Here is a 24,315-nt window from a genome sequence, read left to right on the forward strand (position 1 = left end):
TGGGCAGATCACGAGGTCAACAGTTTGAAACCAGCCTGACCAACATGGTGAAACCCCATCTCTACTAAAAATAAAAAAATCAGGCCAGGTGCGGTGGCTCATGTCTGTAATCCCAGCACTTTGGGAGGCCTAGGTGGCTGGATCACGAGTTCAGGAGTTCAAGACCAGCCTGACCAACATGGTGAAACCTTGTCTCTATTTTTTTTTAATAAAAAAAAAAAAAATACTTCTGCAAAGGTAGAGGGAAGCAAAAAGAAAAAAAAATACAAAAGTTAGCTGAGCGTGGTGGCGCATGCCTGTAATCCCAGCTACTTGGGAGGCTGCGGCAGGAGAATCGCTTGAACCCAGGAGGCAGAGGTTGTAGTGAGCCGAGATCGCGCCACTGCACTCCAGCCTGGGCGACAAAGCAAGACTCCATCTCAAAAAAAAAAAAAAAAAGAACCACCTCTGCATCAGGTGTGGTAGTTTATGCCTGTAATCCCAGCACTTTGGGAGGCTGAGGCGGGCAGATTACCTGAAGTCAGGTAAGTTCAAGACCAGCCTGGCCAACATGGTGAAACTGAAACCCTGTCTTCACTAAAAAATGCAAAAATTAGCCAGGCGTGGTGGTAGGCACCTGTAACCCCATCTCTACTAAAAATATACAAATTAGCCAGGTTTGGTGGTGTATGCCTGTAATCCCAGCTACTCAGGACGCTGAGGCAGGAGAATTGCTTGAACCCAGGAGGCAGAGGTTGCAGTGAGCCGAGATTGCACCACTGAACTCCAGACTGGGCAACAGATCAAGACTCCATCTCAAAAAAAAAAAAAAAGAACCAATCTCTCTTTTCCTCTGGCCCCCATTATGATCTGGAGCAGCCCAATAACCCAAGCCCGTGTTCAGTAAATGGTGTGGTTGACTAAAGGTCGCCATCTCAGCTGCTGTGGCAGATCCCAGGCAATATCTGACAAATGGCTGGAGCTGGGACAAATCCTAGGTCCACGGTCTCACATAAGCTACTTTGTCTTCCAACTCCATATCAAGAACACACAGAGGCTAAGAGACATGCCTGAAGTCATATAGCTGTTGGTGGTAGCGTTGCTGTATCTCCTCATCACCTGGCCTGTGCTTTTTGTCTGTAACACCCTAGTTCTACAGAAATTCAAAATTTGAGAAAATGGAAAAAGAGCAAAGTCTGAAGTCAAAGGTTTAATCATGATCCAAGAGGCCAGAGGGACTTTAGGACAATAATAGGAATAAAGCAAGGCCCACAGGCTCCAGTTCCTGATGCCCAGATGTTCTGCAGGATCTGGGGACAGAGCAGTATAGGCAGCAGGTTCCCATCCTCCACTCAGAGGAGGAGACAAAGGGGTGCATGCCCTTTGTCTTGCTCCAGCCTTTCTCACAATGGAGAATGCCTTTCTAGGCTGCCTCAGAACACCCAGTCCTGCCTACCCTAACACTAACCTGGAATGCAATAGAGAATGGCTAACTTATTGGATTCTGGTCATCCTGGTAGTCAAGAGGAAGATCTCAGAAAGGGATTTGGTGGAGCTGGTCACCACCAGAAGATTGGTTAAATTGTGGTCACCAAGGAGGGGCAGCATGAATCAGAAGTAGAGATGGGTGGAGGGAATGAGGACCAGGCCAGTAAGGATCTGGAGGTCATAACCTGTAGCTTCTCCTGTGCCCTCGTCTGCGCACTACACCTCCTTCCTGCTGCTGTCCTTTCCTCACCCCAGTAGGCTGCAAGTCCATCTGGGTGTGGTGGAGGGGAAGAAGGCCCTGGGGACGTCCAGCTACCATAAGCTCAGGAGCAGAATCAAGGGAAGCGTGCAGGAAAAAAGAAAGGGCATCCAGGACTGTGGCCTCAGAGCAGAGTTTTTATTCTGTGGAAGAAATGGAATGGAATTAGCTCAGGCAATCTTATTCAGCCCCTTCACTTCCTTCTACCTCAGGCAAGAGGTACTTCTCGTCTCCGGAGGTATCCGTAAGAGGTCTCTAGTATTCATGGCAACGAGGAAATCAGCCCCCGGCCCCCATCCCTTTGTCTGCCTGGTTTGGGTTTTCCCCAGTTGGTCCAGTAAAGGTCTGAGGGGTGTGGCTGGGTGCAGTGGCTCATGCCTGTAATCCCAGCACTTTGGGAGGCCGAGGAGGGTGGATCACGAGGTCAGGAGATCAAGACCATTTGGTCATGGTGAAAACCCATCTCTACTGAAATACAAAAAATTAGCCAGGTGTAATGGCATGCACCTGTAGTCCCAGCTACTCAGGAGGCTGAGGCAGAGGAATTGCCTGAACCTGGGAGAGAGAGGTTGCAGTGAGCGGAGATCTCACTACTGCACTCGAGCCTGGCAACAGAGCAAGACTCCATCTCAAAAAAAAAAAGAAAAAAAGGTCTGAAGGGTGTAACAGAGGAGACCCTACCTGGTGTGCCATCACAGCAAAGGTAGAGTCTGTCCAGTCCTGGGAGAAGAGTTGGCTGTGAAAACGCATCTTGGCTGCAATGGCCTCCGCTGAAGAGAGAAGAGAAGGCTCATTGGAAAGGTATGGGAGCAGGAGATTTCTCAGGCTCCCAAGGAAGCAAAGGGAATGCCACAGGGACCCTGGCCTATAGGGGAGAAAGTAGGAGGGAGGTGGAAGTGGGATACTCTCTCATTCTGCTTGCTTGTTTCTTGATCTGGAGATGTTCCTGGGTTCCAGACAGGTTGAACAGGCAGCATTGAGGGTTTCTCAGGGAGTGGGAGACAGAAGAAAGGCCCAGGCTACAGGGATGAATGCCTATGCTGGGAGCTGCTCTGGCTGGTGGAGATGGATGGAACCAGCCTGGGCCACAGAGGTGACCCTTTTTCTTCCCTTGAGTCCCGCTGACTCAACCCCGGGGCCTGAGAGCAAGTTCAGCATACTCACTGAGGCAGGGGTTGTGGGAGAAGAACCCTTCCAGCTGTTCACACTCCTCCTGCAGGTTGCCACTGCCTCGGCAGGTGCAGCTTAAGGCAATGCTGGTGTTGACATTGCTGACAAAGTTGGGGGTCATGGCAGTCCCTGTGGAGTGAAGAGGAAAAGGGTAGTCAGGGCCTAGGCTAACCCGAACTGTAGCTCCCACCTTCTTCCACCCATCTCAGGATCACAACCTTTATCTTTAGAGCATTCTTGCCCTCAGGCCTAGCCAACACGGGGCTTCCTACACATGCCCCCAGCCTTACCAATCAGCCCCAGGTATGCACGGAGACATCTGGACTGTTGTGTTGCACAAGTTCCTAGGATGTCCATGGGATGGCAGTGGGTCTGGAAATCCACCAGGCGTGATCTGGAAGAAGGGAAATTTCTGTTTTTTTTTTTTTGAGATGGAGTCTTGCTCTCTTTCACCCAAGCTGGAGTGGAATGGCTCAATCTCAGCTCACTGCAACCTCCACCTCCTGGATTCAAGTGATTCTCCTGCCTCAGCCTCCCAAGTAGCTGGGACTACAGACATGTGCCACCAAACCCAGCTAATTTTGTAGTTTTAGTAGAGACGGGATTTCATCATGTTGGCCAGGCTACTCTCAAACTCTTGACCTCAGGTGATCCACTCACCTCAGCCCCCCAAAGTGCTGTATTACAGGTGTGAGCCATCATACCTGGCCAGAAAAATTTCACGAGTCATCCTTGAGGGTCTGGCCTGCAGCCTTCTCCCTTACCACGCCCTTAGCTTGGCAGGCCCATTTTTGTGCCAAATCCTCCTCTGCCTTGGCCCAGGGCCTCTTCCTTTGTGAAGTGTGCCCCGTCACAATCAAATGTACCATTCCTCAGACCCCATACCATTTCACTCTGAGTTCAGGCTCCATAATCCCTACTTATGTGATCTCAGATAGCTTCTTTAACCTCAGTTTCCTCAACTATCAAATAGAGATGACAGCAGCAAAACCTCATGGATTTTTGTGAGGATGAAGTAAGAGAATGCACATGCCCATAATGCCAGCTACTTGGGAGGCTGAGGTAGGAGAATCACTTGAGCTCAGGAGTTTGAGACTGCCCTGGGCAACACAGCAAGACTCTATCTCAAGAAAGAAGAAAGGGAAGGGGAGGGGAGAGGAGGGAAGGGGAGGAAAGAGAAAAAGGGAAGGAAAAAAGGAAAGGAAAGGAGAGAGGGATGGAAAGAAAGAGAGAAAGAGAAAAAAGAGAAAAAGAAAAAGAGAAAGAAGGAAGGAAGGAAGGAAAAGAAAAGAATCTACCTTATTAGGGATCTTGTAAGGTTTAGATGAGTTAATACATGTTAAGTACTTAAAACAGTATCCAGCCCATAGTAAGTACTCAGTAAGTATCAGTATTATGATTATTAAGAGCCCTGAGTATAAGATAGTTTACAGACGAGGAAAGCGGTAGTCTCAGAGGTTAAGTAACTTGCTCAAGGTTACAAAAAACTAAGTAGGAGAATGAAGTTCTCAAATGTCACTTGAATGAATGATAACTTCAATTTTGTGAGTGTTTTGTCCTGAGAAGACACAGAAAAGCCAGATCAGAATTTCAAATTTCCTGGAGAAAATGTTTATCAAATATATCAAATACCTTACAAATCTTCCATGTCCTTTGATCTGGCAACAGCACTAGTAGCAGTACATCCTAAGTAGTAATTACGGTTGTGGACAAAGATTAAAGAATAAGAGGCCAGGCACAGTGGCTCAGGCCTGTAATCCCAGCACTTTGGGAGGTCAAGGTGGGCAGATCATGAAGTCAAGAGATCGTGACATTCTGCCCAACATAGTGAAACCCCATCTCTACTAAAAATACGAAAAAAATTTAGCCAGGTGTCACCACGCAGGTACACACCTGTAGTCTCAGCTACTCGGGAGGCTGAGGCAGGAGAATCACTTGAACCTGGGAGACAGATGTTGCACTGAGCCGAGATTGTGCCACTGCACTCCAGCCTGGTGACAGAGTGAGACTGTCTCAAAAAAAAAGAATAAGAGTTGACCAAGCATGGCGGCTCATGCCTATAATCCTAGCACTTTGGGAGGCCAAAGTGGGCTGATCACTTGAGCTCAGGAGTTCAACACTGGCCTGGTCAACATGGCAAAACCCCATCTCTACTAAAAACATAAAAATTAGCCAGGCATTGTGGCGTGCACCTATAGTCCCAGCTACTCAGAAGCCTGAGGCAGGAGAATGGCTTGAACCCAGTAGATGGAGGTTGCAGTGAGCCGAGATTGCAACACTACCCTTCAGCCTAGGGACAGAGCAAGACTGTGTCTCAAAAAATAGAAAGAAAGAAAAAGAAAAACCAACCTGGCTGGGCACAGTGGCTCATGCCTGTAATCCCAGCACTTTGGGAGGCTGAGGTGAGTGTATCACCTGAGGCCAGGAGTTCAAGACCAGCCTGGCCAACACAGCAAAACCCCGTTGCTACTAAAAATACAAAAAAAAAAAAATTAGCTGGGCTTGGTGGGCGCCTGTAATCCCAGCTACTTGGGAGGCTGAGGCAGGAGAATCCCTTGAACCCAGGAGGCAGGGGCTGAAGTGAGCCAAGATGACACCACTGCACTCCAGCCTGGGCAGCAGAGCAAGACTCTGTCTCAAAAAAACAAAAAACAAAAAAACCCCTAAATATCCAGCGATTGAGGAATTGTTAAATAAAATGTGGGGTATCTATACATGGAATATAATTCAGGCATTTAAAAATCAAGTTCTTGGCCAGGCTTGGTAGCTCATGCCTGTAATCCCACCACTTTGGGAGGCTGAGGCAGGAGGATCACGAGGTCAGGAGTTGGACACCAGCCCGGCCAACATAGTGAAACCCCACCTCTACTGAAAATACAAAAGTTAGCCAGGCATGGTGGCATGTGCCTGTAGTCCCAGCAAATCAGGAGGCTGAGGCAGGAGAATCGCTTGAACCCAGGAAACAGAGGTTGCAATGAGCCGAGAATGGACCACTGCACTCCAGCATGGGCAACAGAGAGTGTCTGTCTCAAAAAGAAAAAGAAGTTCTTATAGGACAGTAAGTGAAAAAATAAGCACTACCATTTATTGAGCACTTACTCTACACCAGTACTCTACACCACTCTATGTAAATTATGTAATTTAACTCTCACCAGAGTCCCATGAGGTCTTCATTATTATCCCAGTATTTACAGAGGACTAAATGGAACCTTAGGTTAAGTGATGTGCTCAAGATCACAAAGACCCAAAATTTAAATTCACATCTGTCTGACTTCAGAGCCTGTCCCTTTTTTTTTTTTTTTTTTTTTGAGAGTGGAGTCTTGCTCTGTCACCCAGCTGGAGTGCAGTGGTGCAATCTAGGCTCACTGCAACCTCCAGCTCCCAGGTTTAAGCGATTCCCCTGCCTCAGCCTTCCCAGTAGCTGGGACGACAGGTGCTCGCCACCAAGCCCAGCTAATTTTTGTATTTTTAGTAGAGGCAGGGTTTCACCACATTGGCCAGGTTGGTCTGGAACTCCTGACCTCAAATGATCCACCCACCTCAGCCTCCCAAAGAGCTGGGATTCCAGGCATGAGCTACTGCATCTTACCACACTCCTCCATAGAAAAATGCTCATGAGATTTGTGCCATAAGAGAAAAAAAGTAAGACACACACTTATTCCCAGAATGTCTACTTTTGTTATCTGGATAGAAAAATGACTGAAAGGAAGTGCTCCCCAAAGTATGGTAGATTATTTTCAGGTGATAGAATTTTGAATAATTTTTCTAAAATACATTTTTATATTTCCTGAGGTTTTACAGTAAAGAAAAAAAAACATATATGCTTTTTGAGAAAAGAGTTTCACAAAATATCCAAGGTAGCTACTTGGTGAAGCAGCCAGTGGGTCCCACGGTTCCCTGGGAGGGTCAAGACCCTGCTCAGCACGGGAACATGGCCAGGAAGGAGGGGTGTGTGCCACATCCCTGCCCACCCTGCCCTCCCAAACCCCACACCTGCACAGCGGGTCGGAGAAGCAGAGGCTCCGCAGCTCCAGACAGTTGGGGGCCACCGGTGGCAGCGCGCAGCTGGGGGCGATAGTGTTGCGCCGGCGCTCCCCGCAGCCCCGGTCGGTGGGGGCACAGGGGCACAGCAGCAGGCCCTGCGCGTGGGGCTCGGCGGCCTTCTCGAAGAAGGTGAGCAGCTGCTTGAGGCAGACGTGGCGCTGGCAGCGGGGCCCAGAACACGCCTCCCCATAGGCCTTGCGCAGTCGGTCACACTTGTCATTGAGAGTACACAGCATGGCGAACTTGAGGCAGAGGTCTGAGTCTGCGGGGTGGTGGGGGGAAAGGGCAGGAAATTACTCGGCTGGGCCCTCTGCATGCCTGCAGCCCAGGCTCCATAGGAACCCCAGAAAACCCCTGATTTCACAAGGAAGGTAGTGGATCCAGGAGGAAAAGAAGGCCCGTCCTGAATATAGCCACTCCTAATCCAGGGCCTCCCCTCTCCTCTGTTTGAAGCCTTCCCTTTCCTACTCCTTATCTTGACTAGGTAAAATAATAATAATCACGATCATCTATATGCATCGAACACCCATTTACCTAGAATTCAAGCAGCCAGAAAGCTCAAATAACCATAGCTCTTTCCTCAATGCTATGCAGTGAGATCTAATGGTAGATAGAAATCATAACCTAGAGTATCTGCGACATTCTATTTTTTTGGTTTTTTTGTTTGTTTGTTTGTTTTACTTTTTCTCCTCTATCTCCACCCAAACATTCTAAAGCACTTTTAGAACTGGCCAAAACAGAGGCAACTAAACTCTATTTTAGGTTTCTGGTTTGGATTTGGCTTGGCGTGCACCTATCCTGACCCATTTTAATGTCACCTGCCCATCTTTTATTTATTGATTCATGTATACTCTGTTCCCCACATTCTGAATCTTGGGAAATTATGGTGATATTTCTATTAACAGAATATTCCAGCAGCCACAGTAATCAAGTAACTGTAACAGGTTATTTGCTGATCTTGTCACCAAGAGTGTTTCATGCATGAATCCCTATGCCTTTTTCTCAAATTCTAATTCTAATGATAAAATATTGACTATACAGCAAAGCTCACATCTTTCTCAAAAAGAGAGTGCATGTGTGTATGTTTTCCCTCAATTAACTCACAGCCTCACTTTCCTGAAAAACATCCATCACAGCTCTTGCCGGACTGATGGCTCCCCACCCCAAGGCACCCTGTGCAGAGTCACTCTCTTTTTCCTGCCCAATACCTCGCCCATCCCATTAGAATGGTTGAAAACAAGCAATTTCCTAGTCTTCAGGGACAAAGAGGCTACTTTCCTAGCTGCCTTGAATGCAAGTAAATACTCCATTTCAGGACATTTTTTCTTGGGGCTGATGCCACTCCCACCACACCCTTTGTAGGGGCCCACCTTGTGGAAAAGGGAGCCCTAATGGGCTCTCTTCAAATGCCTCCCTAAAAACTGCTGTCCTTTGATGACTCCTGTGAGACCAGACCATGCCCCATGGCTCACATTTCCAGCCTGACACAGTCTTCCTTAGTCACCTGGTAGGCTAGAAGCTTTCCCCTTATAAGCCCCCCAACTTGTACCCCTCCCTGGCCACCCTTTTCAGAGTCCCACCCCAGCCTCCCGTTCCCAAGTCTAGTTGCCCTACAGACCTGGTTTGAGCATGTTCAGTTTGCTGAGATTCATTTTCCAGGGTTTGCTGGTCACTGTGTCTTCATAGGGAGAGACATCCAGCTGATAGTTACCTAGAGACAAGGTGGGGAGCACCAGAATGCTGAGGACCAGGTGGGGTAGGCTGGAGGGCTGAAGCTGCTGGCTCAGACCTTAAAGCCCTGTGGAGAAAAGGAAAAGCACAGCCTCTACCTAACCAGCTGCAAGCTGTGCAGAGACAAGAAAAATGTGGGGCCGTAACATACAGGCTGGGCTCCACCAATAAACTATAAGAATAATAAGAGCTACCATTTGTTGAGCATACTGTGTGCTGAGCACCATGGTATAAGCGAGGTAGATAAATATGCTGAGTACCATCGCACTTATACCATGGTGCTCAGCACACAGTGTGGAGAGGCAAGAGGAATCATGGAGAAGCCTCAGAGGAAGTTCTGAAAGAAAAGTGATTAGGATGAGAAGCAGAAAACAGGGAACAAGGAGTGTGGTAAACTCTCCTTGTTTCCAATTATTTGCTCCCCACCCCATGGGAGGATTATTCTTCCCCACCTGTTGCCATGTAACTTTCACACCCCCTGTGAGAGGCATACACTTCCTCACCCCACTGATGGCAGGCTTGGCCATGTGACTTGCTCTGGCCTGTGGATTGTGAGCTGAAGTGATGTAAATCACATCTGAGCAGAAGCTTTAAGAATCCTCAAATGGTTCTGCTGCTACTCTTTCTCCTCTACCAGCCTGGATCTTCCGGTGAAGAAGACAAGTAGAACAGAGACAAAGCCAACCCATAGAATCCTGCAGCAGATGTGTAACATGAGCAAGAAATATATTTTTTTTTGTTGAAAGCCAGAGATTTGGAAATTGGATGTTACAAAGCACAACCTAGCAAATTCTTATTATAAGTGCAATGGGGGGCCAGGCGTGGTGGCTCGTACCTGTAATCCTAGCACTTTGGGAGGCTGAGGCAGGCAGATCACCTGAGGTCAAGAATTTGAGACTAGCCTGGCCAACATGGTGAAACCCCGCCTCTACTAAAAATACAAAAATTAGCTGGGTGTGGTAGTGCATGCCTGTAATCCCAGCTACCCAGGAGGCCGAGCTGGGAGAATGCCTTGTACCCGGGAAGTGGAGGCTGCAGTGAGCCGAGACTACACCACTCCAGCCTGGATGACAGAATGAGACTCTGTCTCAAAAAAAAAAAAAAAATGCAACTGGGGCTGGGCATGGTGGCTCACATCTGTAACCTCAGTACTTTGGGAGGCTGAGGCAGCAATAGTCCTTGAGCCCAGGAGCTTGAGATCAACCTAGGCAAATCAGCAGGACTTCATCTCTACAAAAAATTTTAAAGTTAGCTGGGTGTGGTGGCACACACCTGTAGTCCCAGCTACTCAGGAAGCTGAGGTGGGAGGATTACTTGAGCTCAGAAGGCTGAGGCTGCAGAAGGCTGAGCTATGATTGTGCCACTGTACTCCAGCCTGGGTGACAAGTGAGATTCCAACTAAAAAAAGTAAAAATAAAATGCAATTGGAGTGGCAACTAGAAGTGGAGTGCTACAGTAATAAAATAATATAATGTGTATCATGGGCTTTGGCACTGGGCAGCGGGTGATAAAGAAGCTGTTACTGGGGGCTGAAAAGATGGCAGTCTTCATTATGCAGTGGCAAAGCATTTGGTAAAATTGTTGCCTGCAATAACTGAGAAGATTATAGGCTGAATGAGCTTATACTGTTAGGGGAAGCTGAGAAGCAGAAGGTTACTAGTATGTCTTGATTGCTATTGGCTGCATTTGGCAAGGTACTATAAGAAAGAGATAAGCTCAGAAAAGAATTGGCCAGTTACCAAGTGTGGAGGAAAAGATAATGTAGAAATTTCAGGACTTGCAGGATTAAGAAATGCAATTGTTTCTCATATTCATAAGGTAAAAGATAAAACATAAAAAAATGTTTTGAGTGATAAGGTTGATTACAACTCAGTCTTGGGGAAAAGAGCAAATGAGGTATGTGGCTATCATACTGTTTGTGGAGATCTCTCAGTTGATTAAGATGGTACCCAATAAGTCCTGCCAGTTGGACAAATGTACTCAGGGAAAAAAGACTAGAGTAGTGGCTCTTCCACAGAAGCCTGATAAGGGCAAGGTGCTTCTAATTTAGGTGTAGAAAAAGAGGCATGTCTTGAATTGTGGGAAAGGCCATAGGCACATGAGATGATAGAAATCAAAGATATAAGCAGCAATTATGTTTTCAGAGAGTCGTACTACAAAGAGCTACCAGCATAGATTAAAAGAGACTGTGACTATTTGAGACTTAAAATGCCCCAACATTTCTCAGGCAGGAAGCAGGCTGAGAATGCGGTTCAGCCCCCAGGGAGATTATAGTCCCTGATGCCCTTTTCAAATGTGGCCAAAGAGGAAAATGAAAGAGGAAGGATCTTCCAGAGGGTTGGGCCAAGAGCTGTGGAGAACAACAGATAGGCCAACTACTCCCATAGAGCAAAAACAGGGCCTTATTAAAGAACAATCCTTATTCCCAGGAAAGAGGGCCCTTACAACATTTGTCTAGTGGGATTTCAGAATTGCTATGAATCAATGTCTGCTGTGTGTCTCCCATTCATTCATTCATTCATTTATTTGAGACAGGGACTCACTCTGTCACCCAGGCTGGAGTGCAGTGGTGTGATCATGGCTCACTGCAGCCTCAATCTCCTGGGTTCAAGCAATCCTCCCACCTCAGCCTCCTGAGTAGCTGGGATCACAGGTGTGCACCACCACATCTAGCTAATTCATTTATTTTTTTGTAGCGATGGGGGCTCACTATGTTGTCCAGGCTGGTCTTGAACTCCTGGGCTTTAGGGATACTCCCGCCTCAGCCTCCCAAGGTGCTGAAGTTACAGATGTGAGCCACTGCACCTAGATGCCCATCCCTCCCCTTTCTGAGAACGTTTGTTGTGGTTATCCTGACTCTGTCCCGTTATTGTATGCTAAGTACATATAGGAAGCAGATGATTTATCTTTTTGGCTCATAAGTTTTTACATCAAGAGGAACCACATCCAGGCCCAACTGGAAACTATCATGAGATCCTAGACTTGAAGCCTGATGTCATGTTTGAACAGAACTTTTAAGGCATCTTCCATGGAAAATAGATGGATGTATTTTACTTGTAGAAGGGAGAGAAATGAATACTTTGACAATGGTAGATTTTATTATTGTTTCCAATCATTCTTTGTCTTCCCTGTAAGATTGTATATCCTCACCTATTGCCATGTGATTTTTGGTATCTCCCTGTGGGAGAAGTATACTCTTCCAATCCAGTGATGTCAGGCTTGGCCATGTGACTTGCTCTCTCAATGGAATGTAAGCATACATAGTATACATAAGATCTGAGCAGAAACTTCTAAAACCATCACATGGTTCTGCCAATGCTCATTTCCTTCTGCCATGAGAAGGGAACATCCCAGACAAAGAATGAAGAAGATGCATGAAAGAGCCAATAGACAGCATAAGCAAGAATTGGGCCAGGTGCAGTGGCTCACGCCTGTAACCCTAACACTTTGGGAGGGCGAGGTGGGCAGATCATGAGGTCAGAAGTTTGAGACCAGCCTGTCCCAAATGGTGAAACCCCCTCTGTACTAAAAAATAAAAAAAATTAGCCAGGCGTGGTGGCGCGTGCCTGTAGTCCCACCTGCTCGGGAGGCTGAAGCAGGAGAATCACTTGAATCCAGGAGGCAGAGGTTGCAGTGAGCTGAGATCGTGCCACTGCACTCCAGCCTGGGCAACAGAGTAAGACTCTGTCTCAAAAAAAAAAAAAAAAAAAAAAAGTAACATGAGCAGGAATTAAACCTTTGTTTTGCAAGTAACTGTTTTGTTAAGGCAACATAGTCAAGTAAAAGCTGACTAATAAAGAGAGGGGCCTATGGAAAGAGTGACAGGTGGCTCCTCTTTGGTTCTTTCTGTGCCTTCTCTCTCTCTTACATCTTCTGGCTGGTTAATGAGTATTCTTTCTGTTAAAGGCTGGACCAAGATGTTACCTCTCCACCTCCCTGAACTTGGTATTTGGAGCCTATTTATGGGTTAAGACTCTTTTCTCCCATCTCCTGTCCATACCTTCTGTTCCAGGAACTCCCCACGTTGGGTCTCAGTCTGGTTTACAGCACTGCCAAGTGGGAGCAGACATGTTGCCAGACAAGAAAGGGGAAAGTAGGGAGAAGAGAGGGGAGTGTTATGGGGATCCATGGGGATCCCGGCATGACCCCTCCACCTTTCCTGATGTCAAATGCAGAGCTTCATTATCCTCCCCATCAGTATCTACCATGTGGCCCATATCCTGCAGGATTAAAAAACAACCCCCAAGAGCCCCATCTTCCCCACCTCAGTCCACTCTATGATAGGGGCCTCACCAAGGCTGCGGGCACGGTGAACAGTCCAATAGATGTCCAAGCAGGCAACCTGGTTCTTCATGCGCCGGTGGCACACGCAGCCTATCAGAGAGCTGTTCCTGAGTTGCTGTGCTGCCTCCAGGCAGTCTTCAGGGACTGAAGGCTCCTCTGAGGGCAGTGGGGTGCTTATGTTAGAGCTGCAGGAATCCAGGTGGTGGTAGGCAGCACTGCAAGTGGGATCAGCCTGGCACTTCCTCCTGGCCTGCAGACAGCTGTTTATGAGCCGGCTTTCTGTGGGAAGGGGGTCTCCTGTAAAGGGAGATACCAGGTGAGGCTCACGTAAGGTTAGAGAAGCTGTCTGGGAATACCAAGTCATGAGGTTGGGTGGGGGATATTTCTGATAAACCTTTGTGAAAGTCTTAGGGTAGCACAAAAGGCCTTTAGTGTGTGTGGAGAGAGAGAAGCCCAGCAGGACTGGATAGCCTGCAGCTGCCATAGTCTGGACAGAACAGACCAGGCCCAACAAGAAATAGGGGTTTGTAGAGGGGCTGCTCAGCCTTCAGGGAGGAAAAGGGGATAGTTGTTTGAAGGCGAGCCTGTTGAGCCTGATAGGCACAGAGGAAGGAGGCCCTGGGCAGAGCCACGCCACGGACAGAGCTAGTATCAGAATCAGAGAGCTGAGAATGGACAAGCGAGTGCTAAATGGGAGTCAGCATTAACTTTGAGTCTCATTGAAGTTTTCATTTGCATTTCCCTAATGACTGAGGATGTTGAGCATATTTTTATGTGCTTCTTAGCCATTTGTACATCTTCCTTGGTAATAAACTTTTTATTGAGGTATAACACAGAAAAGTACATGAATCAAAATGTATGGCTCAATGAATTTCACAAATTGAATACGCTTGGGTAGCCAGAATACAGATAAAGGAACATAACACTACCAGTAACCCTGAAGCCCTCGTCCAGTCACTGTGCTCCCAAGTAAACCAGTGTCTTCATTTCTTTTTTTTTTTTTTTTTTTTTTTGAGACAGAGTCAGGCTGGGGTGCAGTGGTATGATCTCAGCTCACTACAACCACCACCTCCTGGGCTCAAGCGATTCTCCTGCCTCAGCCTCCTGAGGCCCAGCTACTTGGGTACCCCACAATGCCCAGCTACTCAAGACAATGCCCAGCTACTCAGTCGCCGCCACAATGCCCAGCTAATTTTTGTATTTTTAGTAAGGGATAGGATTTCGCCATGTTGGCAGGCTGGTCTTGAACTCCTTACCTCAAGTCATCCACCTGCCTCGGCCTTCCAAAGTGCTGGAGTTGAAGGAATGTGTTCTCTTTCCGGGTCCACAAGGGGGCGTAGTCTAAGGGCAAGAACTTCCCAGCGCCATGTCCCCCTCCCATATCTCTCCATCTGGCAGATTTAATGGTTTCTGTTTTAATTTTCATGGGCACAGGAAAGAATCAAAAGTAAATCACTCCAGCAGAAGTTTAAAGGAATTCCTTTCATTGGCCAGGGGACTTGGAGAGGGAGAGAATTCCTCCCAGGTTAAAAGACCCCTTCTTCCACATCCCTTTGGATTCCATACTTGGGTCCCCTTACACACTCTTCATGGAAGCCTTTTTCTCTTTTATCTTTTTCTCTCTCCTTTTTCTCTTTCTCTGCCTAAATAAATCACTTTCTGCAAAAACTTTTTGGGGTCCAGTATTTACTTTGCAAGCGTACTGCGCCTGGCATGGTCCCCTCTCCCATTCTTGGGTGAGTGAGAGACCAAGAACCTGGAAAAACTTTCTCGCAGAGGAGCTGAGCGCTCCCCTGCACCCCAAAACCTGACAACAGGACTACAAGTGTAAGCCACCATGCTCAGCCTGTCTTCATTTCCTTTACTTGTCATCCAGTTTGTTGAAGCAGTAAGTCAGACATTTGGCACAATAATGTCTGCCAGAGTGGCTGGCCATAAACACTCCAGCACCACATTCATCTGAAGGGCACTCCTGACGAATATGACTACTTTTGCTATTCTCATCCACCTTATGGTATTTCAGGACAGCCAGCTTCACCTTCTTTCTCTTATGCTTTTTTTTTTCTTTTGAGATAAGGTCTTGCTCTGTTGCCCAAGCTGGAGTGCAGTGGCATGATCTTGACTCACTGCAATCTCTGCCTCCCGGGTTCAAGTGATTCTCTTGCCTCAGCCACCGAAGAAGCTGGGATTACAGGCATGTACCACCACACTGAGCTGGTTTTTGTAGTTTTAGTAGTGACAGGGTTTCACCATGTTGGCAGGCTGGTCTTGAACCCCTGGCCTCAATTGATCCACCTGCCTCGGTCTCCCAAAGTGCTGGGATTACAGGCATAAGTCACAGCACCTGTCTATTCTTTCTGGGAGCAGCGTAAGACTTCTTTTCTTAGGACCACCACAAATTCTCAATGTGGGAAGAGTGGACTCCTTTTGAATGTTGTAGTCAGACAAAGCACATTCGTCTTCCAGTTGCTTGCCAGCACAGATCAGTCTTTACTAGTCAGGAGGAATTCCTTCCTTATCCTGGATCTTGTCTTTTACATTTCCTGTTGTATCCAAGGGTTCAACCTCAAGAGTGGTGGCTTTCTCCATAAAGGTTTTTATGAAAATCTGCATTTTGGTGGTAGCTCCACTGCAGATGGTGGATCGATAAGGCAGTATCTTCATCTCTAACATCAGAGATTAGTTTCGCCCAAATGCTTACAGCCAACTGATCTTGGACAAAGTAAACAAAAACATAAAGCAGGAAAAGGACACCCTTTTTAACAAATGGTGCTGGGATAATTGGCTAGCTACATGTAGGAGAATGAAACTGGATCCTCATCTCTCACCTTATACAAAAATCAACTCAAGATGGATTAAGAACTTAAACCTGGCCAGGCATGGTGGCTCATGCCTACAATCCCAGCACTTTGGGAGGCTGAGGCGGGTGGATTACCTGAGGTCAGGAGTTCGAGACCAGCCTGGCCACCATAGTGAAACCCTGTCTCTACTAAAAATACAAAAATTAGCTGCATGTGGTGGTGGGCACCTATATTCTCAGCTACTCAGGAGGCTGAGGCAGGAGAATCACTTGAACCCAGGAGGCAGAGGTTGCAGTGAGCGAAAATCATACCACTGTACTCCAGGCTGGGCGACAGAGCAAGACTCTGAAAAAAAAAAAAAAAAACTTAAATCTAAGACCTGAAACTATAAAAATTCTAGAAAATAACATTGGAAAAACCCTTCTAAACATTGGCTTAGGCAAGGACAATTTTTTTTTTTTTTTTTTTTTTTTTGTATTTTTAGTAGAGACAGGGTTTCACCATGTTGGCCAGGCTGGTTTCAAACTCCTGACCTCAGATGATCCCCCCGCCTCGGCCTCCCAAAGTGATGGGATTGCAGGTGTGAGCCACTGTGCCCAGCCCAGCATTGATTTTAAGGAGAAAAATGACAGTTTCAGCTCCTACATTTCGACATGGGCCATGATTTGAAGTACGTGTCTGAGGGAGACCAATGCAGTGGAATGGAATCGCTTCAATACAGGTGGAGTTGATAGCAATTGGTCTGGGCACGAGAGGGAACCCAAAAGCAAATGCAATAAAAACTAAACAAAACAAAAATAAATAGCTGTTACTTAATTAAACTAAAGAGCTTTTGCACAGCAAAAGGAACAGTCAGCAGAGTAAATGGACAACCCACAGAGTGGGAGAAATTTTTCACAATTTATCACAAATTTTTATAGTTTCAGGTCTTAGATATAAGTTTTGTTGTTTTTTTTTTTTTTTCAGACAGTCTCGCTCTGTCACCCAGGCTGGAGTGCATTGGCATGATCTGACAAAGGACTAATATTCAGAATCTACAATGAATCCAAACAAATCACAAAGAAAAAAGGAAACAATCCCATCAAAAAGTGGGCTAAAGACATGAATAGACAATTCTCAAAAGAAGATATACAAATGGCCAACAAACATGATGAAACAATGCTCAACATCACTAATGTTCAGGGAGATACAAATAAAAACCACAATGTGATACCACCTTACTCCTGCAAGAATGGCCATAATCAAAAAATCAAAAAACAGTAGACGTTGGCATGGATGCCATGATCAGGGAACACTTCTACACTGCTGGTGGGAATGTAACTAGTACAGCCACTATGGAAAACAATGTGGAGATTCTTTAAAGAGCTAAAAGTAGGCCGGGCACAGTGGCTCATACCTGTAATCCCAGCACTTTGGGAGGCCGAGGCAGGTGAGTCACGAGGTCAAGAGATTGAGACCATCCTCATCAACATGGTGAAACCCCATCTCTACTAAAAATACAAAAATTAGCTGGGCATAGTGGCATGCACCTGTAGTCCCAGCTACTCAAGAGGCTGAGGCAGGAGAATCACTTGAATCCGGGAGGTGGAGGTTGCAGTGAGCCGAGATCATGCCACTGCACTCCAGCCTGGTGACAGAGCAAGACTACATCTCAAAAAAAAAAAAAAAAAAGCTAAAAGTAGAATTACCATTTGATCCAGCAATCCCATTACTGGGTGTACTAGGTGTCTACTCAGAGGAAAAGAAGTCATTATACAAAAAAGTTACTTGCACACTCATGTTTATAGCAGCACAATTCACAATTGCAAAATCATGGAACCAACCCAAATGCCCATCAATCAATGAGTGGATACAGAAACTGTGTTATATATAGATATACATATCTATATGTAAGATAGAATATTACTCGGCCATAAAAAGGAATGAATTAACAGCATTCACAGCCACTTGGGTGAGACTGGAGACTATTATTCTAAGTGAAGTAATTCAGGAATGGAAAATTAAACATCGTATGTTCTCACTGATATGTGGGAGCTAAGCTATGAGGACGCAAAGGTGTAAGAATGATATAATGGACTTTGGGGACTTGGCGGGGAAGGGTGGTGGGGAAGGGATAAAAGACTACAAATAGGGTCCAGTATATACTTCTCGGGTGATGGGTTCACCAAAATCTCACGAATCCGCACTAAAGAACTTACTCATGTAACCAAACACCACCTGTGTGTACTCCAATAATCTATGGAAAAGAAAAAGCATATCAGAATTTCTCTAGGAAATATGTATTTCCAAAAACCCTGTTTGATAATTTTACATGTACAAGATGAAAAAAAAGCTTTTGAGATTTCGAAAAGCATTTAAGAAAGGTATGAGATTTTATATATTTAGCAAAAGGGGAACATGGCTTTAAAAGATTGAGGAATTTCTACAAATTTACAATGTTACTTCTGGTAGGTACCCAATAAGTAAGTGTTAAATACACAAAGAAAAGTAGCAGATTCGGCTGGCGCAGTAGCTCACGCCTGTAATCCCAGCACTTTGGGAGGCCAAGGCAGGCAGATCACCTGAGGTCAGGAGCTCAAGACCAGCCTGACCAACATGGAGAAACCCTGTCTCTACTAAAAATACAAAATTTGCTAGGGTACTAAAAACACAAAATTAGCCAGGTGTGGTGGTGCGTGCCTGTAATCCCAGCTACTAGGGAGGCTGAGGCAGGAGAATTGCTTGAACCTGGGAGGCAGAGGTTGCAGTGAGTCAAGATCGTGCCATTGCACTCCAGCCTGGGCAACAAGAGCGAAACTCCATCTCAAAAAAAAGAAAAGTAGCAGATTCAAATCCTATTGCTGTAACTGGACTAAATTAAAAAAAAATTTTTTTGAGACAATTTCACTCTTGTTTCCCAGGCTGGAGTGCAATGGTGCAATCTCAGCTCACCGCAACCTTGGCCTCCCGGATTCAAGCAATTCTCCCGCCTCAGCCTCCTGAGTAGCTGGGATTACAGGCATGCACCACCATGCCCGGCTAGTTTTGTATTTTTAGTAGAGATGGGGTTTCTCCATGTTGACCAGGCTGGTCTCAAACTCCTGACCTCAGGTGATCCGCCCGCCTAGGCCTCCCAAAGTGCCAGGATTACAGGCATGAGCCAATGCACCCGGCCATAAATATTGAACTATACTAACTATTGAGTTGTAAATTTTTTTTTTTTTTTTTTAAGATAGGGTTTCATCATGTTGGCCAGGTTGGTCTCAAACTCGTGACCTCGAGTGATCCACCCACTTTGGCCTCCCAAAGTGCTAGGATTACAGGCATGAGCCACTGCGCCCATCTGAGTTGCAAACATTTTCAAAAGAAAACAATGTCTTAGCTGACACACTTTACCAAGTTTGAGCAATGGTGGATTTAGGAGGATTCATCTAACAAAGAACTTGGGGACCACGTTAAATTTCATCTCAACAAGGTGGAATTTGTGTTTCCTAGATTGCGAAACACATGATTTGATCCAGGGCAAAGGTTATAATTTGATCCAGTGTGCAAATGTGTTCTCTTTAGTCAGCATAGTTATTTTCTTTTCTTTCTTTCTTTCTTTCTTTTTTTTTAAATATAGAATCTCTGTCACCCAGACTGGAGTGCAGTGATGCAATCACCACTCACTGCAGCCTCAACCTCCCAGGCTCAGGTGAATTCTCCCACCTCAGCCTCCCAAGTAGCTGAGACCACAGGCATGTACTACCATGCCCAGCTAATTTTTGTATCTTTTGTAGAGATGGGCTTTCACCATGATGCCCAGGCTGGGCTGGTCTCAAACTCCTCAGCACAAGCAATCCACCCACCTTGGCTCCCCAAAGTGCTGGGATTATAGGCGTGAGCCACCACGCCTGGCAGTATTTTCTTTTCCTGTTTGTGTGTGTGTGGTGGGGGGGGGGGGGGTTGGTTTTTTGGTTTTGGGTTTTTGTGTGTTTGCATTTTCACAGTCTTTTCTTAAAGCTGTAATTAGTGGCCAATATTTAAAAATCAGATTTTAGGCCAGGTGTAGTGGCTTACACCTATAATCCTAGCGCTTTGGGAGGCTGAGGTGTACAGATCACAAGGTCAGGATATTGGGACCATCCTGGCCAACATGTTGAAACCCTGTCTCTACTAAAAATATAAAAATTAGCTGGGCATGGTGGCACGTGACTGTAATCCCAGCTACTTGTGAGGCTGAGGTGGGAGAAGTCACCTTAGCCTGGGAGGTCAAGGGTGCAGTAAGCCGAGATCGCACCACTGCACTTCAGCCTGGTGACAGAGCAAGACTCTGTCTCAAAAAAATAAATAAGTAAAAAATAAAATTAGGTTGGGTGCAGTGGCTCATGCCTGTAGTCCCACCACTTTGAGAGGCTGAGATGGGTGGATCGCCTGAGATTGGGAGTTCAAGACCAGCCTGACCAACATGGAAAAACCCCATCTCTACTAAAATTACAAAAATTAGCTGGGCGTGGTGGCATGAGCCTATAATCCCAGCTACTCGGGAGGCTGAGGCAGAAGAATCACGAACCCAGGAGGCAGAGGTTGCGGTGAGCCAAGATCGCACCATTGCACTTCATTCAGCCTGGGCAACAAAAGTGAAACTCCATCTCAAAGAAAAAAATCACAATAAAATAAAATTAAAATTAAAATCAGATTTTAGGCCAGGTGCAGTGGCGCACACCTATAATTCCAGCACTTTGGGAGGCCAAGATGGGCAGATTGTTTGAGCCTAGGAGTTCAAGATTAGCCTGGGCATCAGAGATGGCAAAAACCCATCTCTACAAAAAATACAAAAGTTAGCCCTATGTGATGTCACACTCCTACAGTCCCAGCTACTCGGAAGGCTAAGGCAGACGCTTGAATGTGGGAGGTCGAGGCTTCAGTGAACTGGAATCACACCACTGAACTCCAGCCTGGGTGACAGATTGATACTCTGTCTCAAAAAAAGATCAGCTTTCAAATAAAACTATGAATTTCCAATTTGTCTTGAAAAATAGAAACACTTGGGCCCACATGTAACAGGAGTTGAGTAATGACTGCCCCCTTTTGACAAGTCATGCCTTTTCTAGCTTGTTATAGTCCCTACCACTCTCTATTGTACTTGCCCCACCTCCTCATTAATGCAGCCACTGCCATGTCTATTTCATACGGATTTGTTAGCACCCTGGTTTTGTAACTTTGTTTTCTGCTTCTTGGCTCATCAGAGAATGAGTAGCTGCAAAATAGCTCAGATCAGGCTATGCTTGAGGGCACAAGATCCTCATTTGTTTCTCCCCAGTGAGGCCAATAGCCCAGGTACCCATTTTAGAGATGGATGAACAAAGAACAAAGAAACATAATGTGCACCAGGGAATGTCGTAAGTCAAGATTGAGTCGAGGCTAGAACCCAGGACTCTAGCCTCCTATCTACTTCAGAAGGATTTTCAGTACATGAGACCAGTTCCCTGTGAATCGGAGGTCTCCTATATGCTTGGTTTTTGCAGGCCCTGAGCAGTGGTATTTTCCACCCCATTGTTAAAGCCCTCTGTTGGTCTGTGCTCTTGAAGAGCACTTGGCCCTACATGGCACCTCCTAGATGACTGTTTTATGGATTTTCAATGAGGCCACTTAACCAGAAATCATTGCTGTCAAATATTACCGTGGAAAATAGATCTGTCACCAACTCTGCTTTATCAAATCATTTAATAAGGAAGATGTTTAACGTTTTCCCCTGATCCCGACATGCAACCATAACCTTTAGGATTAGTGAAATTTCCTGGGCAGTCAAATCAGTACTGGTGATGTCTTGCTGCCCTGACTTACTGATGTTGTCAGGTAGACAGACCAGGGTTTTCCCTCCTTCCTTCCATATCTGTCTCAAGGAAGCATTTCTGCATCACTGCCTTGTGGACTGAGGGCAGTGTGGTGGTCTTACTGTCTCAGGAGTCCCTCCATTCAGTCTCTGGGCAGGAGCCCCATAATGAGATTCCACACACCCATCCCACTCAGGAAGGTCATGGACCTTCCAGGGACCTCGGATCCCCGACTGTCCTTCCTTGTGGGAGTGGCCTGGTTCTAAAACCAGGCTTTGAACTACAAAACACCTATTATGGATTATTTATTATCCAAAGGCAAGGCACTGTGCTAGACAGCTTGCAAGGCTTGCTATTATAGAAGGTCACGAAACAAGTCAGTTCTAACAAACTTCTTTTTCTTCACCTGTACCTAGTTTCTTCCTGAGTCCTTAAAGCAGAAGGAAGAGTTAAAGCCCACGTGGAGCAAATGACACTGTTTCTGATCTGATTCTCCCTGTCTCCCAGAGACGCTGTCTTGGTAGTGGCCTCGCTGTAGGTTGGGTTGTTCTGTGACGGTGTAGACCGACCTCAAAAGAAGAAAGGGGGGAGAAGAGGGCAAAAAGGAGATGCTTGGGTGGCCAGGCCATTGCTGGCACTCAGTCTACCTCAGTTCGGACACTCTGTTGGGGTGACCCCGGCCCCTTGCAGACACCCTGGGCTTCCTGCTCCAGTTCCCCTGGCTCGGCTCGGATGCACAGGAGGCGGCTGCGCCCTCGCCGGGCAGGTGCCCCGGGCTTCACCTCACCTCACCTCCACCTCCTCCTGCAGCCCCGGCCGGTGCGTGCACGGACACTCACCGGTTGCGAGAGGCAGCGGCGACGGCAGCAGCAGCAACATCAGGAATACCGGCGGCAGCGGTCGCGGGCTCGGGGGGCGCCCCATGGCGAGCATTGGGCGCCGGGGTCCGCACTTCCCTCGCTCCTCCGCTGGAGCTCTGCGAGCCAGGCTCCCTCGACCGGCACCTCCCACCCCCGCCTCCGGCCCTCCCGCCCGACGCACACACTCCCACCAGGGTCCTGGGCGCCGCCCTCCAACTCCGAAGCGCGCGTCCGCGCCACGCGCCTCCTGCGCTGGACCGCGGGACGGCGCGGGTGGGGGCGAAGGAGGGCCGGCGCCCAGGGAGCCGCTGGGCTTGGCGCGGAAGGAGGTGCTCTTCCCGAGGCGGCCCACCTGCTGTCTGCCAACTTCGCCTAGCAAGACATTGTGGAAGCTGCCGCTGGAAACTCGCCATCTCAGGGAACCAAATATTTCTCCAAAAAAAGCACCCTTTCTCACTTTCCGGATCCCACTCACCCACATACCAAAGAACAGACACCACCACAAAAGAGATTTTTGTAAAAAAAAACTTGAACAAGGGTACTTGCATTTCTAGTGTTTTTCTCTTTTCTTTTCTTTTTTATTCTTTTTTTGAGACGGAGTTTCGCTCTTGTTGCCCAGGCTGGATGAAGAGCAATGGCGTGATCTCGGCTCACCGCAACCTCCCCTTCCCGGGTTCAAGCGATTCTCCTGCCTCAGCCTCCCGAGTAGCTGGGATTACAGGCATGCACCACCACACCTGGCTAATTTTTTGTATTTTTAGTAGAGACGGGGTTTTTCCATGTTGGTCAGGCTGGTCTGGAACTCCCAACCTCAGGTGATTCTCCCGCCTCGGCCTCCCAAAGTGCTGGAATTACAGGCATGAGCCACCACGCCCGGCCTAGTATTTGTTTTTCTTAGAATCTGCACATCTATGATCTCGTTTTTCCCCTCCTAAGTGTCTTCTAGGGTAAGATGGCTATTAAGCTCAAGATTCTGCAAAGATGGGTCGCAGACAGGGTGGAATGGCTTTGCTGGGGGAGCATACCTGGGGCATTAGATTCCAACGTTCAGCCCCGATGGTGTCATAAGGGAAGATGGAAAGATCTCTCCCACCACACTCTCCCAACAGGGTCCTGGGTGCCGCCCTGCAACTCTGAAGCACATGTCTGCACCACGGGCCTCCTGTGCTCGACCAAGGGACAGCAGGGGTGGGGGCGAGGGAGGGCTGGTGCCCAGGGAGCCACGGGGCTTGGCGTGGAAGAGGGTGCTCTTCCCAAGGCGGCCCACCTGCTAACAACTTCGTATAGCAAGACATTGTGGAAGCCCTCCACTAAGTAGAAGAGAGTTCCTTGGACCAAAGATCACTGAGGAAGGTGTCTGGAGAGACCATTTGGGAGCCCATCCTTTTCACACGATGAACGTTTCAGAGAGCAAGCTACTCTATCAGGATGAAACAACTACGTAGAAACACATCTGTGTCCTGAACACAGACATTTACCCATAAGGATAAGGGTATTTACTGGGCCTGGGCCTGATTCCCATAAGATCCCAGGATAAAGCCAGAGCAGAATAGCTTGGAAGAATAACTAAGCAGTGCATAGAAAGAAAGAGAAGAGGGTGATGAAAGGAAGTGGAGGGTTTCATCCCCTAACCCTCTAACTCGACCCCCTCCTTACTTCCAGAGCCAGCCTGGCAGAGGGCCAGCAGGGAGGGTACTGAGAATTGCAATATAAACCTCTGAGATTTATTGGCTGCTGCTTCTGAATATGGCCATCCTGCTGTGGCCTCTGGGGGGCATTTGCCGATGTAATCAGCCCAGAAAGAGAGTCATTCCAGCTGGGGGTGTAAATCACTGTTGGCAAAGCTAGGAGAGAGACATGTGGCCCTAGATAAGGAAGTAGACTGATATGGCCTCTGTGCCCTT

At 47.2% G+C, this 24,315-nt stretch overlaps 1 protein-coding gene and 1 pseudogene across 1 annotated transcript; both read right to left on the minus strand.

Moving 5' to 3' along the window:
- Nucleotides 1-1,176: 1,176 nt before the first annotated feature.
- Nucleotides 1,177-22,670, minus strand: GFRA3 (GDNF family receptor alpha 3). The gene is made up of 8 exons (XM_012450667.2): nucleotides 22,391-22,670; nucleotides 12,965-13,252; nucleotides 8,559-8,651; nucleotides 6,890-7,202; nucleotides 3,187-3,290; nucleotides 2,891-3,025; nucleotides 2,408-2,496; nucleotides 1,177-1,869 (listed from the first exon to the last, which is right to left on the minus strand). The coding sequence occupies exons 1-8, from the start codon at nucleotides 22,482-22,484 to the stop codon at nucleotides 1,780-1,782; spliced, it is 1,206 nt and encodes a 401-aa protein (XP_012306090.2). The 5' UTR covers nucleotides 22,485-22,670; the 3' UTR covers nucleotides 1,177-1,779.
- LOC105716133 (ubiquitin-ribosomal protein eS31 fusion protein-like) lies at nucleotides 14,817-15,568 on the minus strand (annotated as a pseudogene).
- Nucleotides 22,671-24,315: the final 1,645 nt, after the last annotated feature.

Source organism: Aotus nancymaae, unplaced genomic scaffold (genome assembly GCF_030222135.1).
Source record: "Aotus nancymaae isolate 86718 unplaced genomic scaffold, 86718_ANA_hifiasm-v0.15.2.pri h1tg000064l_1, whole genome shotgun sequence".
Taxonomy (NCBI): Eukaryota; Metazoa; Chordata; class Mammalia; order Primates; family Aotidae; genus Aotus; species Aotus nancymaae.

Excerpts from the sequence above, each read along its gene's own strand:
- GFRA3 (XM_012450667.2), bottom strand. The coding sequence starts at position 22,484 with ATGCTCGCCATGGGGCGCCCCCCGAGCCCGCGACCGCTGCCGCCGGTA. Across the intron at positions 8,652-12,964 it reads TCACCGTGCCCGCAGCCTTG|GTAACTATCAGCTGGATGTC; the intron begins GTGAGGCCCCTA and ends CCTTGTCTCTAG. Across the intron at positions 1,870-2,407 it reads TTGCTGTGATGGCACACCAG|AATAAAAACTCTGCTCTGAG; the intron begins GTAGGGTCTCCT and ends TTTCTTCCACAG.